Source organism: Vulpes lagopus, chromosome 12, assembly GCF_018345385.1.
Source record: "Vulpes lagopus strain Blue_001 chromosome 12, ASM1834538v1, whole genome shotgun sequence".
Lineage (NCBI taxonomy): Eukaryota > Metazoa > Chordata > Mammalia > Carnivora > Canidae > Vulpes > Vulpes lagopus.
The window spans coordinates 54,113,822-54,129,137 of NC_054835.1; the positions used below are offsets into that span (position 1 = coordinate 54,113,822).

The following is a 15,316-nucleotide window of genomic DNA, read 5'->3' on the forward strand; positions in this document are numbered from 1 at the left end:
GTAGGTTAACAATGTTCAGTCTTAGAAAAACAAAGTAACTCTCCCAGGGTCATATGATGAGTAAGTGGCCCCGCTGGGATCCAAACCCCTGTGTGCTAACCGCCAACCCCGTGCTTCCAGTTTAGACCATCTCGCTTCATTGCCTCATCCCCGGGGAGGAACTTCATTTTATTCACTCATGCATTCAGTGAACACTCAATGGGTGTTTACATGGAACACCCACCCCTACCGCCCAGGAGCGTCCACCCTGGTTGTGTAGTCAGGCTTCGTTGTTGTGCAGTGTGCAGGGCCTACGGTCGCACAGGGGAGATGCCCGCTGAGGGGGCGAGGAATCCCACAGGAAGGAGCAGTAAGACAGCCTGCCAGACCACAGGCCCCTAAACAGCAGAGCCGGGCATCACCAGCCAGGGCGTCACCAGCCAGGGCATCACCAGCCAGGGCCCAGGACTTGCCAGGCGTGGATTACAATACTTTGCATTTTCGCAGGATCCTGCCCAGTGCCTTTCTGTAGACTTGGATAAGCACCTGGCAGAGAACCCCCGGAGGGTTATTATCTCCGGTGTGATAAGAACTACTCACGCGGTTACTTTTTCTCCTAACTCTGGAGACCTCCTCCTCTAGACGCTGGGGGAGAGGAGGGTCACGTGCTCCGCCCCGCCCCGCGTCCCGGCCCGGCCAGGGTTGCTAGGCAACAGGTCAACTCCGCGGGTCGGAGCCGTTTGAGCAGCGCCAGGTGGGCGCAGAGGCTCAGGTGCTTCCCTTGCGGCCCCGGCGGCCACAGGAGCGGACCGAGGAGGGTAAGGGCGCGGGCCGGGGGTGGATCTGGAGGCTGAAGAGGAGAGAAGTGAAGCGGGGAGCCCCCGAGTGTGGTAGTCAGCGAGGGTGCAAGAAGCTCCTCCTGGGGGCAGCCATCGGGGAGAGCTCTGGATGCTGGGTGCCCTGGTCCCCGCCCCTCCGACCCGGCTGCCCTCACTCCTCCGGAGTCACAGGAGCCTGCAGGTTCTGGTCACCTTCCCTCCCGCACCCCGTGCTCCCAGTCGGGCTGGTCCTGATCCACCAGTCTCCTGGAGGCCGGACCAGGGAGACCTCCACAGGGTTCACAGCTGGCTGGCTGGGAAGTACATTCTGGGCTGGAATGGCACCTTTCTGATAAGAAGGGCGGGCAGGGAATTCATAATTATTGATCACCGACTAGGCGGCCGATCCCCGAAATGCACGGTTTTATTTTCTCCTTGCCTGGAGCGGGACATTCTTGCCCGGGTTGGGATACGATGCTCAAGGTCACAGGGTCGCTTCCACCTTCCTGCAACGCATTCAGAGTTTATCACAATGTCTGGAACCACAGAGGGGTGTTCTCGGGTTTTCAGACCGTGCGCTTCCCCCTCTCACATCTTTACCTCGCTGGGCTGTGCTTTTCTGATGAGAAATGGAAGAGGAGGGGAGAGAGGGTTCTGGGGGAGAACCCTGGGCCTGAGCTGGTACGCAGCATGGAAGCAGCATGGGACAGAGGGAGTGTTGGGCTCCTTGCTGCACCAGGCACTGGGGACAGGGGTGAGTGAAAAGTGCATGGTCTCCCCCCAGCGTCGTAGTGGGGGGATCGCTGGTAGACACCAACACAGCCAGCCTGGGGTCCTGGGGTCCTCCTCCCTACTCTGCTTGTCCTCATCATCCACATGCCTCAGCTCCCCCCAGGTTGGCCCCAGTGTGCCTCGACAGATAGCGATAGCGTTGCCCAGGTGGGATGACGCCGTGGTAGGGGGCGGGGTGGGTTCCTAGGGAGATCTGCCTCATTTGAAGGCAAGTAAGTCCCTTAGGACCCTACATTCTGGAAAATCCGCAAGGACGTAAGGAAGAGAGAAGGAAGCCCAGCCAGGTGCCACACAAAGGCCATCAATCCCTGGCACAAACCCTGGGGGCTGCCCCAGGGACCACGAGGAAGAGGAAAGTGTTCTCGTGTCTATATTACGTGGAGTCCGGCGTGGAGGGAAAGCAGCCACTGCCCTCTCTTGCCTCCCCACCAAGCTCCCACCCTGAGCTCCACCCCAAACTTGGAAAACACACTTTCTCATGAGTCAGGGAGGTTCTTTCTAGGAATCACTTTACTCACTGTCGTTGCACAAGAGGAGTTTTTCTCATTGGTGAAGGTTCCGATCTGACTGTCCCGGGGTGTGGGAGACGGTTGCAGTTTCGACGCTCCCAGCCAGCACGTCTCCAGCCCTATGTTTCTTGTGTTTGAGACTCACTGCAGAGTCCCGCATGCCCCTGGGTCTCTAGGTTCCCACGGATGGGGGACCGCATCCCCCAACTCCCAGAGGCCAGGGTTCCTGCCTGTCCCCTACCCCCCTCGAAGGCCCCCTTTGCAGACAGACAGCGCCGCCTGGGGAAGCCCAGCTAGTGGCACTTGTCTCACCAAGCGAGGAGAGACCTCCTGAGACCCCCAAGGCTGACCTCCCTATTCATCTTCGGGCTCTGCCGGCTGGTGAAAAAGAGCCCACTCTGGGCCCCTGAATGAGCTGTCTTCCCGTCACCAGGCCAGCCTTTAAATGTCCCCTCTGTCTCCCTCCAGATAGAAAACAATGCCTCTGTTCTCGCTCCTGGCTTGGTCTTGGGAGGCACCGGGAAGGAAAGCAAGCTGTTTCGAATATGGTCTGGGCTAAAGAGGCTATTTTGTGTCCTTGGAGTTTCCTCATGCTCTTAGGCCTCCTTGTATGTCCAAAGAGCTGGCTTTTTCAGCAATTGTCTTTTAACAGAGGGAGAGACAGGCAGCCAGGGACGGTAGAGACCCAGGAGCCGCCCTGTGGCCCCACAACGATGTGCGGGCAGAGGCCAGAAGGGACCCACTGGTTCTTCTTCACAAGACTGTATGTTTTGCCCATGGAGAAGGAACACATTAGGGCCACCTCCTGCAAGTTGGACTTCTCTTCCCACCCTCTGGGGTCTGAGCCGTTGCTTCTACCTCTCCTGGCTACAGTCTCCAAACCGTTAGAAAGAGCCGAAAATCCTGTTTTCTACGAGTCTGATTCAGGTGGAGCCGTTCTGGGCCTAGGAGTGGGTTGGGGTGGTGCTGTCTTGGAGGAACAATGTATGTGGATACAAAGAGATCAAGGGGTTAACCTTCCCACCCTCACCCCTTCACCTCTGCCTCAGCTGCTCCAAGGCCAAAGGCCACCTTGGGCATGTGCTCCTGGGCTGTCACACGGCCCTTGGCCCTATAGCTCAGGGGCCAGCCAGCCAGGGCCCACTGGTCTGGTTCCTTGCAGCCTTGGAGGTGAGGGGAGGCAGACTAGACATGTGTCTGGTCATAATGTTCATCCAGGGGAGATTGTGAAAAATACACACTACAGGCCCTGCCCCAGACACATGGTCAGCATTTGCCAGAGCGGGCCTGGGAATCTCCATACTGTGAACGAACGTTCCAGGTTTGAGACAGGCTGGCTGAGTGATTAAGAACCCTCACTTTAAGTTGGTAGTTCTTAACCTTGGCTGCATGCTGGAATTATCCTGGGGAGTTTGAAAAATTCCACGGAGAGATTCTGATTTCATTAGTCTGCTGTTTAACCTGAGCATTGTGATTTTATAACCCCCCCCCCCCCAGAGCTTCTACATATGTAGCCAAGGTTAAGGATCATCACTTTAGAGCCAGCCGGGCCCAGCTCTGCCTCAACTTAAGAGCTGTGACCTTTGACAAGGTGTTTAAGCTCACTGAGCATTGGCTTCTTCATATGCAGAGCAAGAATTGTATCTGAAGGGCCATGGGGGGCATGCAGTGAGGGCACCTGCAGACTACTGCTCATAGTGCCAAGGACCCCACAGGTGCCTATATATTCTAGATGCAAGTCCTTTTTAAGATACGATTTACAGATATTTTCTCCAAGTCTGTGGCTTGTCTTTTCATTTTTTAATGTTACAGATTTGGGTTTTCTTTTTTTTTTGGCTTTTTTTAGAGAGAGAGAGAAAGAGCATGAGCGCTCGACCTGGGGGTGGGAGGGGCAGAGACAGAATCTGAAACAGGCTCCAACGCCCAGTGTGGAGCCCAACATGAGAATTGATCTCACAACCCAAAGATCATGACCTGAGCCAAAACCAAGAGTCAGACGCTTAACTGACTGAGCTGCCCAGGAGCCCCAATGTTATTTTCTGAGATGCAGTTTTGTAATTCAAACAAAGTCCCATTTATCATTGTTTTTTGCTTTATGGACCATGCTTCTGATGCCTTATCTAAGAAATCTGCCCTATCAGGGTCACGAAGATTTCCCTCTGTGTTCTTCCCCCTTAGTGTTATAGTTTTAGCTCTTACATTGATGCCTGTGATCCACTTTGCATTAATGTGTGTGTGTGTGGTGTGAGGTAGGGGGTCCACGGTCATTCTGTCCCATGTGAACGTCCAGTTGGCCCAGCACTATTTGTTGAAGAGACCATCATTTCTCTGTTGAGCTGCCTTAGTACCTTTTTCAAAAATAAGTTGGCCATAGATATAAAGGTTTATTTCTGAACTCTCAATGTTGTTCCACTGATATTTATGTCCATCCTTATGCCAGTACTGCACCTTCTTGATTATGCTGCTTCAAGTAAATGTCTGCTGAATAAGTAAGTGAAAGAATGGAAACTGTAAGAACAAATACAAAGCATGAAGTCTGGCATTCACAAAACCTATGAATTCCTACAAAGTCTATGTAATTAGATTTAAAAATAGACTCATTTTGGGTTCCCCCGGAGGGCCTCCTTAGGCAAAAACCCCAATACAACGTTGCTTGGGAAAATGAGTTACTCCTCTAGCATCTCTGTTGCATTTTTCATCTGTTTCCTAAGTTTGGACATTTTTCCAGTGGGTTTTACTTAAAGCAGGACACATGTCCTCCAAGTACGTTCCCACCAGGTCCCCCTTTCATTCAAAGGTAGCAATACTTGCTCACAGGCAAGAAGCTAAACTCTGGGTGACCAAAGACCTTCAGTCGTAAAACAAACCACAGCAAGGCTCTTGTACGGCCGTCTTCCCCACGGCTCCCACCCACTCATCCAAGGGCTCCCTGCAGGCCCAAGAGCCTCACAGACCTGAGGGCTGAGCCCTGGGGTGTTTGCCATCACAGACACACTTTCTGAGAGTTAGGAGTGGCCAGCAAATGGGCAGCTCTGCTAACCTCCATAGTGCAATGTCATAGACAGACCTCATCAGACAGCCAGTCATGGAAGTCACCGAGGAGCTCTCAGACCCCACAGAGTCTCCTGATGTGACAGGGGACAATGAAGAGAAGAGCAATTTATGGGAACTGCCTAAGACTTCCAGTTAGCATCTGTGAAAGAAGCCTTCCCTGCATTACATACAAATGCTGGCTCTGTGGCCAACTGTCAGAGCCTTGCGTTTCAGCAGCTCAGCAGCTAAGTGTGTCAGGTGCGGGAGTGACCCGGTGACCCAGCCATGGTCAAGCAGCTGGTGAGTGGCAGGGCCAGGACCTGAAGTCAGCGTTCAGCCCAGCCTGCCTGCCAATTCCCCACTGTGCCGTCGTGACCAGTCTTTTAAAGGCCCGTTGGGAAATGGTCTGGCTCTCTCCCCTTCCCAGGTGGACTCCCAGCCTCATCATGGTTGGAGTGATGTAGAGGGAGGAGGCTCTACATGGGGGAAGTGGTGGAGGGTAGAGTCCCGTACCTAGAACTCCAGGAAGGGGTGGCCTTGTGGACAATCAGGTGGTTGGGAGGTCTCCCAGACCTCCTCAGGTTCCCAGAGACGCCTGGGCTCTCAAATCTCTGTGCTGTATGACCAGGTCTAGTGCATGCAACGTAATCGCTTCAGTATTTCGTCCTGCCTCCCAATGAACATATTAACTCAGTAAACACTATCATTTGGTGAGTAAGAGCTATGGAGTCGGTCAGAGTGGCTGCACCCCTTATTAGCTATGTGGTCCCAGGCAGGGCACTCAGGGCATCTCTAAGTATGAGATTCCTTCAAAGTAAAATGGAGATTTTATCATCCACCTCAGAGGGCAATCCCAAGAACTGAACAAAATAACCCATGTAGTCATTACTCAATAAATGATTTTTTTTAAATGCTAATGTGGCTTCTGAACCCCTTGGACCCCTCCCCTCAACCAGACTGGGAACCTGGAGCCACCCCTGGTGATGCCCATGGGGATGGGGAAGCAGCCACGTGGGGCCCCTTTCTGCACCCCCTCCCTCTGCCCCCCACAGCAGCCGGTACCATGGAGATCGTGTACGTGTACGTCAAGAAGCGAAGCGAGTTTGGGAAGCAATGCAACTTCTCAGACCGCCAGGCTGAGCTGAACATCGACATCCCACCCAACCCCGAGCTGGCCGAGCAGTTTGTGGAAAGGAACCCCGTGGACAAGGGCATCCAGTGCTCCACTAGCATGTCAGAGCATGAGGTGGGTCCCTGCCCCGGGGCCCAGGCCAGTGAGCATGTAGCCTGGCAGGGTGGCCGGGCAGGGAGGTAAGTGGGACTGGGTGACTCCATCAGGGTGACTGGGAGCCAGTTAGAGTGGCCCAATGCAGATGCTGGAAGTATGAGGCCAGAATTCCAGAATTGCCCCATGACCCACCACGGTACCCAGGGGCAGGAAAAGACCCCAAACCAGCCATTCCCTGGGCCAGGTGAACATGAAGCAAGATGTTCTCTCTCCTGTGGGCTCTGGTCTCACCCCTAAGACTCTTGCTAGAGGCGTCTTAGGCATGTGGCACAGCTGGGAGAGGTATCCTGAGGGAGTAGGGATTCAGATCTACAGGCACCTGCCCAGCATGTGAAAAGGAAAGGGTACCATGGAAAGTTCTGGTCAGAGGGGCCTCCATGATACCAGAGTGGAGCGTCATGTTGAAGTTTGAGCTCCTGTCCGTCTAAAGCAGGCGTGGCGTGTGAGCCACCTCGCACAATGCCAGGCATCGCTGAGAAAAAACTAGCTTGAAGGAGAGAACCCACTTTGTCATGTCCCAAATCAACCCAGTGAAAGTCACACTTGACTGTGGGTGGTTCCAGTAACTCATGGTTCAAACACTGAGTTTCCTGCTTTCCCAGGGCTAAATGCTGTCACAGGGACCAGGGTGACATTGTCCATGGAGTAGCCAACTAAGCAGGATGGCCTTAGGGTCTCCTGTCGGCGGGTCCACCCTGTGAAGACTCACTGCTTTTGTGAGCCCTGGCTTAGAAAGGAAAGGAGGAGGGGAGCGACTGCTTAATGGGTTTGGGGTCTCCACTTGGGGTGATGAGAAAGTTCTGGAACTAAAGGGGGTGATGGTGACACAACCTTGAGAAGGCCCCTAATGCCACAGAATCATATGTTTTTAAATGGTTAAAATGGTAAATTTATATGTATTTCCCCACAATTTTAAAAATGGGAGGAGAAAAATAGAAAGGAGGCAAAGCAACAAGTTTACGGGGTAAACTATATCTGTATCCACCATCCTCCCTGCCCCAGAGAACGGGGAGAAAGTTGCAGATTCCCAACTTTCCAAGTTTAAATTCCTGTGACTTTGTAAACGATAAAGCAGAACAAGCTCATTCACTTCTTTTTCTTTGGGATCACACAGAACAGACGGGTGGGCTCCCCTGGTCCATTAGATAAAGTCGGGACTGGATTTTCCACGGCCACAAAGCTGCTGGCTCCACAGGATGGCACTTTCGTGGCTACCTATGACCACCTGAGGACCAGAAAGATCCTTGCTGAAACCTGACAGCATTGTGGCTTTGGCCACATGGGTCCATCCCCGAGCGTCCAGGGCTTGGGGTCGATGGGCCCGGGATCCTGGTTGGTGGAAGGGACACAGGGGCAGGCATGTTCTCAGCCGTGGCTCTTTGTTTAGGCCAACACAGAGCGGTTTGAGATGGAGACCCGGGGGATTAACCACGTTGAGGGGGGCTGGCCCAAGGATGTGAACCCCCTAGAGCTGGAGCAGACCATCCGGTTCCGGAAGAAGGTGGAGAAGGACGAGAACTACATCAACACCATCATGCAGCTCGGCTCGGTAAGGCTCCCTTGGGTCCAGCCATCACTTGGGCTCCCTGACTGCATGCGAAGCCCTGGCTGTGCCTGGCGCTGTGCTCGGCTCCCGTGGCTACTCAGGGAAAGAACACAGACTGCCTTCAGGAACCTTCCAGATGGAAGCAGGCAGACCAGTCTGCAATAGCAGGCCAAAGGGGAAGACGGGAAGGTGCAAGGGCTGGATGGGCTTCAAGAGGAGTCCAACAAGTGCTCCCTTTGAGCAAAGAGGACCCCAAAGAACCCCACCCAGCAGCCACCTGCCAAGGGGGATCATTCATTCATTCCTTCAACACTTTTGGACTGGGCTTCAAGCCTCTGCCAGGCACAGCAGAGACTCCAAAAATGAATTATAATAATAGTAATAATAATAATAATAATAATAATAATTGCAAAAACTCACATGCATCCTGCCCCAAAGAGTGTGTAATCCCCTGGAGGCCAAAGACAAGGACGAAGATATCACCACATAATATAGAAAGACATGCTGGAAGATGAGGGATGACTGGCTATTCTGCTCCACAAGGAGGGAGATTTGATTTCCTGCTGAAGGGATTGGGGAGAGCTTCCTGGAAGAGGAGACTCTTGAGCTTGGGCTTTTCCTTGTTGGACATCTGGAAAAATGGAGAGGGCCCTCTGGGTGCCAGCCAGGAGATAACTGCTGCATATGGAGGGATCATCCTGTTTCATTGCTGTCCCCCAAAGAGGGGACAGACCTTTTTTTTCAGACCTTTTTTTCCAAATCGCCTCCCCCATGAAATCTTAATGCCATTCGTATATTGCTTATGTCCTCTATATATGTCTGTGTTTTATACATAAAAAGTCCTATTATTTGACCCCCCCCCCAACCAGTGTTTACCCCGTGGGAGGTGATGTCACCACCACTGAGAACACATGGGCTGGAAGGAAGGGGAAAGACCACTGGCTATGTCTTGTCCCTCCCAGACTCCATCGCAGTCCCGCTCAGGCTGCAGGGACGTCCTCTTCCTGCTATGATGCTCTGCATGTGTCCTCCTCAGATCATGGAGCACTGCATCAAGCAGAATAATGCCATCGACATCTACCAGGAGTATTTTGATGACGAGGATGCAGTAGAAGTGACAGAGGAGGCCCCTTCAGCTAAAACCATCAATGTTTTCAGGTACCTCTCAGATGTCTGGCCGATCTCTGTCATCCCTACGGGGTGGGTGCTTCCAGAGGTCACCACTCCTTGCCGACCACTCCATGCCGTGGGTACGATGCCCTCTGCGCTCTGAGCTCGGTAAGGAGCAGAGCGATGGAACACCCAGCATCCAACTGGTCCCTACCTTGGGGGCAGGTCTGGTTGAGGGAGAACGAGGACTGACTCCAGAGAAAGACTAAGGGAATCTGCAGAGCTCTGTGCAAGGCGGGTCGATCTCTGCGGGGCAGAATGAGTACAAAATATGGGACATCCGTGAGCCAACAGCACTGTGGGCAGACGGGACCCTTGTCCCTCACTCACGGGAGTGTACCTGATAATAAGCTCCAAGGACAGCAGTGTGACACCAGGACCATCCCATAGATAACATGAGTGTGGAATCACTGCGTGAGTGGACATTCACTGCAGCAGGGGGTGTCCTAGCCAGAGACTGGAAGCAAGCTAAATCCCTCGGTAGGGGACTGCTTCCAGCAATCTGAAGGAGGCGGGTGACGGGCACTGGGAAGGGCACTTGATGGGATGAGCACTGGGTGTTATACTACATGTTGGCAAATCGAACTTCAGTAAAAACAAAAACAAAAAAACAAAACCAAAAGGGAATGAAGGAGGCAGCCCCTTCCCTGACGAGATTTACTTTGTGAAACCAAACCAGAACCAACACGGTGCAGAACAGTACATAGGGTAGCGCTTTCTGTTTTGGGTTTTTTTTTTTTTTTGCTTGAAAAAATATGTATATAAATAAATATATAAAATATATAATATATATATATATATATATATATATATATATATATATATATATATATCCCTGTGATTTTGGAAGTGGCTAGCCTCAAATGCCAATTCTGGAGAGATTCGTTGTGCTACTGTGACCCCCTGAGGGTCCTGGGGAGCACTTGACCCAGTCCCAGCACAACTGGGAAGGACCCTTTTGTGATCCAGGGCTGAGTCACCATGTGCAGAGCAGGGCCAAGAGCGGCCAGGAGAAGGGGGCCAGGGAGGGGCGCGGGCTGTCCTGCTGGGGTCTGACCTTCCATAGGGATACCTTAGCAGGACGGTGGGTTGGAAATTGTCCCATCCAGCCTCAACAGTTGACAGATGAGGGGGTGACCACCCCCAGGAGGGGACAGCGCTCAGGACACACAGTGGAGGAAGGAACTCTGGTCTCCTGGATCCCAGCCTGCACTCCTCTTATTACAACAGTGCTCCCGGGGAGGAGTGAAGTGGAGGAACCATGGAGTGAGAAAGCTGTGTGGCTCCCCACTTTCCTTTGTTCCTTCTGATTACTTCAAGGCCAAAGTCTCAGTGTAGGCCTTTGCTACTTCTTGCTCGTTCTCCTTCCTCCCCCTCTTTTTTTAAATTAAGAGTTTATTTTTCAGAGCAGTTTTAGGCCTATAGCAAAACTGATTAGAAAGTACAGAGAGTTGGGATCCCTGGGTGGCGCAGCGGTTCGGCGCCTGCCTTTGGCCCAGGGCGCGATCCTGGAGACCCGGGATCGAATCCCACATCAGGCTCCCGGTGCATGGAGCCTGCTTCTCCCTCTGCCTGTGTCTCTGCCTCTCTCTCTCTCTCTCTCTGTGACTATCATAAATAAATAAAAAATTAAAAAAAAAAAAAAAAAGAAAGTACAGAGAGGGGATCCCTGGGTGGCGCAGCGGTTTGGCGCCTGCCTTTGGCCCAGGGCGCGATCCTGGAGACCCGGGATCGAATCCCACGTCAGGCTCCCGGTGCATGGAGCCTGCTTCTCCCTCTGCCTGTGTCTCTGCCTCTCTCTCTCTCTCTCTCTCTCTGTATGACTATCATAACTAAAAAAAAAAAAAAAGAAAAGAAAAGAAAAGAAAGTACAGAGAGTTAAAAAAAAAAAAAAAGTACAGAGAGTTGCCCCACACCCCCTCCACCCTGCACCCCCACAGCTTCCCCACCATCAACACCCCTCCCCAGGGTGGGGCCTCTGTCACCCTCATGAACCAGTGTTCAGGTGCTTAGTACCATAACCTGGGTGGCTTATAAACAACAGAAGTTTCTTTCTCACAGTCCCAGAGGCTGGAAGTCTCAGAACAGGGTGGTCGGGTTCTGTGTTGGGTGAAGACCCACTTCCTGGTTCACAGACCGCCATTTTCTCGCCATTTTCTCGCTGCGAACTCGAACTCGCATGGCGAAAGGGAGAGGGAGTTCCCTAGAGCCCCTTTGTCAGGTTCTAATCCCATCCTAAAGGGCTCAGGGCCTCATCACCACCCATAGCCACCCCCCTAATACCGTCATGGAGATTAGGTTTCAACATTTGAATCTGAAGGACATGACCTATAGCCTATGGCACCCCAAAGTCCATAGTTTACATTAGGGCTCCCTCCTTGTGTTGCACATTCTGTGAGTCTTGACAAATGTATCGTACAGAATAGTTTCACTGCCCTAAAATCCTGTGGTCCACCCACAGGATATATTCATCCCTCCCTACCCTCAAGCCCTTGGCCAACGCTTGATCTCTTTACTGTCTCCATGGTTTTGCCTTTTCCGGAATGTCACGTAGTTGGAATCATACAGTTTATGGCCTTTTACAGACTGGTTTCCCGCACTTAGTGATGTGTGTTATATTTCCACCATATATTTTCATGGCTTTATAGCTCATTTCTTTTTAATGCTGAATAATATTCCCTTGTCTGGATGGACTCCAGCTTATTTATCCGTTCACCTGCTGAAGGATGTCTCGGTTGGCTCCAAGTCTGGGCAAGTATGAGTAAAGCTGCTGGAAACATTCACGTGTAATATTTTGTGTGGACAAAAGCTTGCAGCTCTTTTGGGTAAATAGCCAGGAGCAATATTTCTGGATTTTCCACTTTCCCTTTTGTTTCAATAGCAATGCGAAATCAGCCCTCAGACCCGAAACTTAAAGCAAATGAAAATATCGGACTAGAACTTAATATTTTTTTATTTCCATGGGTTTAGTGTTTATCAATACCTTGTATCTATGGCCGGTGAGAGTGGGTTTTTGATTAAAGGAGTCCCTAAACTTTGTTCTTTTTTTTTTTAAAGAGACTTTTTTTTTAAAGATTTATTTATTTATTTATGATAGACAGAGAGAGAGAGAGAGAGGCAGAGACACAGGCAGAGGGAGAAGCAGGCTCCATGCAGGGAGCCCAACGTGGGACTCGATCCCGGGTCTCCGGGATCGTGCCCTGGGCCAAAGGCAGGCGCTAAACTCCTGAGCCACCCAGGGATCCCCCTAAACTGTGTTCTTAAAATAAATTTTCTATGGGGTGCCTGGGTGGTTTTGTCGGTTGAATGTCCAACATGATTTTAGCTCAGGTCATGATCTCAGGGTCCTGACATCAAGCCCTGAGTAGGACTCTGCACTGGGATTCTCTCCCTCTCCCTCTGCTCCCTCCCCCGCTGTCTCTCAATCTAAAAAAAAAGAAAAAAAAAAGTCTTTCAAAAAGAAATAATTGATTAAATTAAGAGGTGTGGGGAGCCTTTCACTCCACTCCAGTCTTCTGCCCTCCGGTAAAGGGATCCCCAGGAGATCAAGCGGTCAGCCACGCATCTCTCCTGGCACCCGGATGGCAACAGGAAGTTGGCAGTGGCATATTCTTGCTTGAATTTTCAACGGGCACCTGAAGGCATGAGCCACGAATCGTACATCTGGGACCTAGGTGAGAAGCGAAGGGGTTCAGGTGGCTGGGAAAGCTGAGGGCAGGGCAGAGACCAGTATAACACAGGAGTGGGAGGTAGAAGCTACAGGCCGGGGACTCTTACAGGGCTGGTCCCTCATAGGGAGGGGCCAGGGACACCAGAAAGCCCCTCATCCCTTCGCTGTCCAGGTTCAGGAGCAGCCAAACCAGAGCCACGTCAGAAGCAGGAAATTCCCTTCATTTCCAGATCCTTGATCAGGGCATTCAAGACCAGACCCCCCCAAACCCCAATTCAGAGAGACTCACCTCTGTCCCACCTTTCCTGCCATTTGTCCTTAACCCATGGCCAGTAGGGGTAGTGTGTCCACTAATAAGGGTCTGCTAATAAGATCTCTAAGGGACAGACCCTTATTGACAGAAACACTGACTCTGAGAGCAAGTGCCTGGTGGGTAGCCAGCGACGGTGGGCTACACACTGTCAGCCGTCCCTTCTCTGTCACCATTTTGAAAAGAAACATTAGGTCTTATTAGTAGGCGTCGGTGCCAAACTCAGAACGGAGCACATGACGCTCTGGAGCAGCCCAACAGATGCTTACAGCAACCCTGGGGGTGGATCCCACCATTAGCCCCACTATAAAGACCAAGAAACTGTTTGGAGAAGTCAAGGAGAGTTGGCTTTGTGTTTAAAAAAAAAAAAAAAACAACCAAACAAAAAAACTTGTAGTCATACCTGGTTTCCTACCAAACCTGCAGAATGGACACACACACGCACACACACACACACGCACTCCTGATTACCAGAAATAAAACTACTAGAAGAGTCCCTACGGTCAGGAGTGCCAGATTCTGGCCACCAGGGCCTAGAACTTGCAGCCTGGAGAAAGACAGGAGGGGCTTCCACTTCCCCACCATCTGCCGCTTCCCAACTCCCACCTCTAGAAGGATTGGGCTGTTTGACCCTGTCCTTATCTTTCTAGAGCTGGTGGGACCATTTTGTTTGTTTGTTTGTTTGTTTTATAGAAAATCCCAATAAGCCTGAAATTGTCCTGAAGCCATCTTCTCCTCTTGTCACCTTGGAGTACAACCCCAAAGATTCTCACGTGCTTTTGGGAGGCTGCTACAACGGGCAGCTCGGTAAGGAGGGGCCCCGGGCTTCACTGGGAGCCAGTCCAGCCCCCACTGCTGTCTACCAGGGCCCACACACCTGCCCAGGGCCACCCTCGGGGCACAGAGGGAGGTGGGAACTTGCCACAGGGGATGGACTCCAGACCTCCGGGTGAGTCGTGTTTTGCTCATAGCTCAGCAGTAGTTGTAATAGTTGTCTCTAGCGGCAATAGTTCAAGTAAGTCTAAAACCAGTTCAGAACAAAAGTTTTAAGAAAATGATAGGTCGGGGATCCCTGGGTGGCGCAGCGGTTTGGCGCCTGCCTTTGGCCCAGGGCGCGATCCTGGAGACCTGGGATCGAATCCCACGTCGGGCTCCCGGTGCATGGAGCCTGCTTCTCCCTCTGCCTATGTCTCTGCCTCCCTCTCATTCTCTCTCTCTCTCTGTGTGACTATCATAAATTAAAAAAAAGGAAAGAAAAGAAAAGAAAATGATAGGTCAAGTATAAAATCAAGGAGCATTTACTGCCTGCCTGCCCGGAGCTGGGCTAGCGTAGCTGGGGACAAAGGGATAATGAGACCCGTGGGGAGCCCCATCTCGGGAGAGGCAGGCAGAGACACCTGTACAGGGATGGGTGTGATGGATTCCCACCACGCACAATGAGTGGGGATGCGTTCCCTCCTTCTTTGACTATTGGAAGAGTTTCGTACTAATTCTCCTTTAAATGTTCAGTAAAGGGAAGCCTGAGTGGCTCAGTAGTTGAGCATCTGCTTTTGGCTCCGGTCATGATCCAAGGGTCCTGGGATCAAGTCTCGCATCAGGCTCCCTTCGGGGAGCCTGCTTCTCCCTCTGTCTGTGTCTCTGCCTCTCTCTGTGTGTGTCTCTCTCATGAATAAATAAATGAATGAATAAATATTCAGTAGAATTCACCAGTGAAGACATATGGTCCCTCTTTATCAGAAGTTGAAAACTGCTAATGCACCTTCATTTATTGATTTAGAGCCTTGCCTGGGGGAGGGGCCGGGGGGGAGAGAGAGAGAGAGAGAATCTCAAGGAGACTGCACTGAGCACAGAGCCAACAGTGGGGCTCGATCTCCCAATGCTGAGATCATGACCTAAGCCAAAATCAAGAGTCAGAGGCTCAACCAACTAAGCCACCCAGGCACCCCACTAGCACAACTCCTTCTTTACCTGTTCTAGATCGCTTCGCACATTCTCTTTCTTCTTGAATCAGCTGTGGTAATTCCATTTCGCTTCCTTTGTGTTTCTCAGATTGGATCATCTCAAATGACCTACCTCCAGCTCAGTCTTCTGCCTGCTTGAGTCTGTTGTTGAGCCCCTCTACTGAATTTTCATTTCAGAGAATGTATTTTCCAACTTCAGAATTTCTATTTTGTTCTTCCTTTTAAGAAGAATTCCTATCT

General features: G+C 51.5%; 1 protein-coding gene across 1 annotated transcript in view; it reads left to right on the forward strand.

Annotated features, from left to right (window-relative positions):
• The first annotated feature begins 733 nt into the window (after positions 1-733).
• Positions 734-15,316, forward strand: part of DNAI2 (dynein axonemal intermediate chain 2) — a 28,912-nt gene continuing 14,329 nt past the window's right edge. Inside the window, exons 1-6 of the mRNA XM_041726501.1 lie at positions 734-797; positions 6,184-6,377; positions 7,807-7,968; positions 9,002-9,123; positions 12,667-12,809; positions 13,809-13,922. Of these exons, the coding sequence (XP_041582435.1) occupies positions 6,195-6,377; positions 7,807-7,968; positions 9,002-9,123; positions 12,667-12,809; positions 13,809-13,922 (724 nt within the window). The 5' untranslated portion in view covers positions 734-797; positions 6,184-6,194. The remainder of the gene's footprint in view (positions 798-6,183; positions 6,378-7,806; positions 7,969-9,001; positions 9,124-12,666; positions 12,810-13,808; positions 13,923-15,316) is intronic.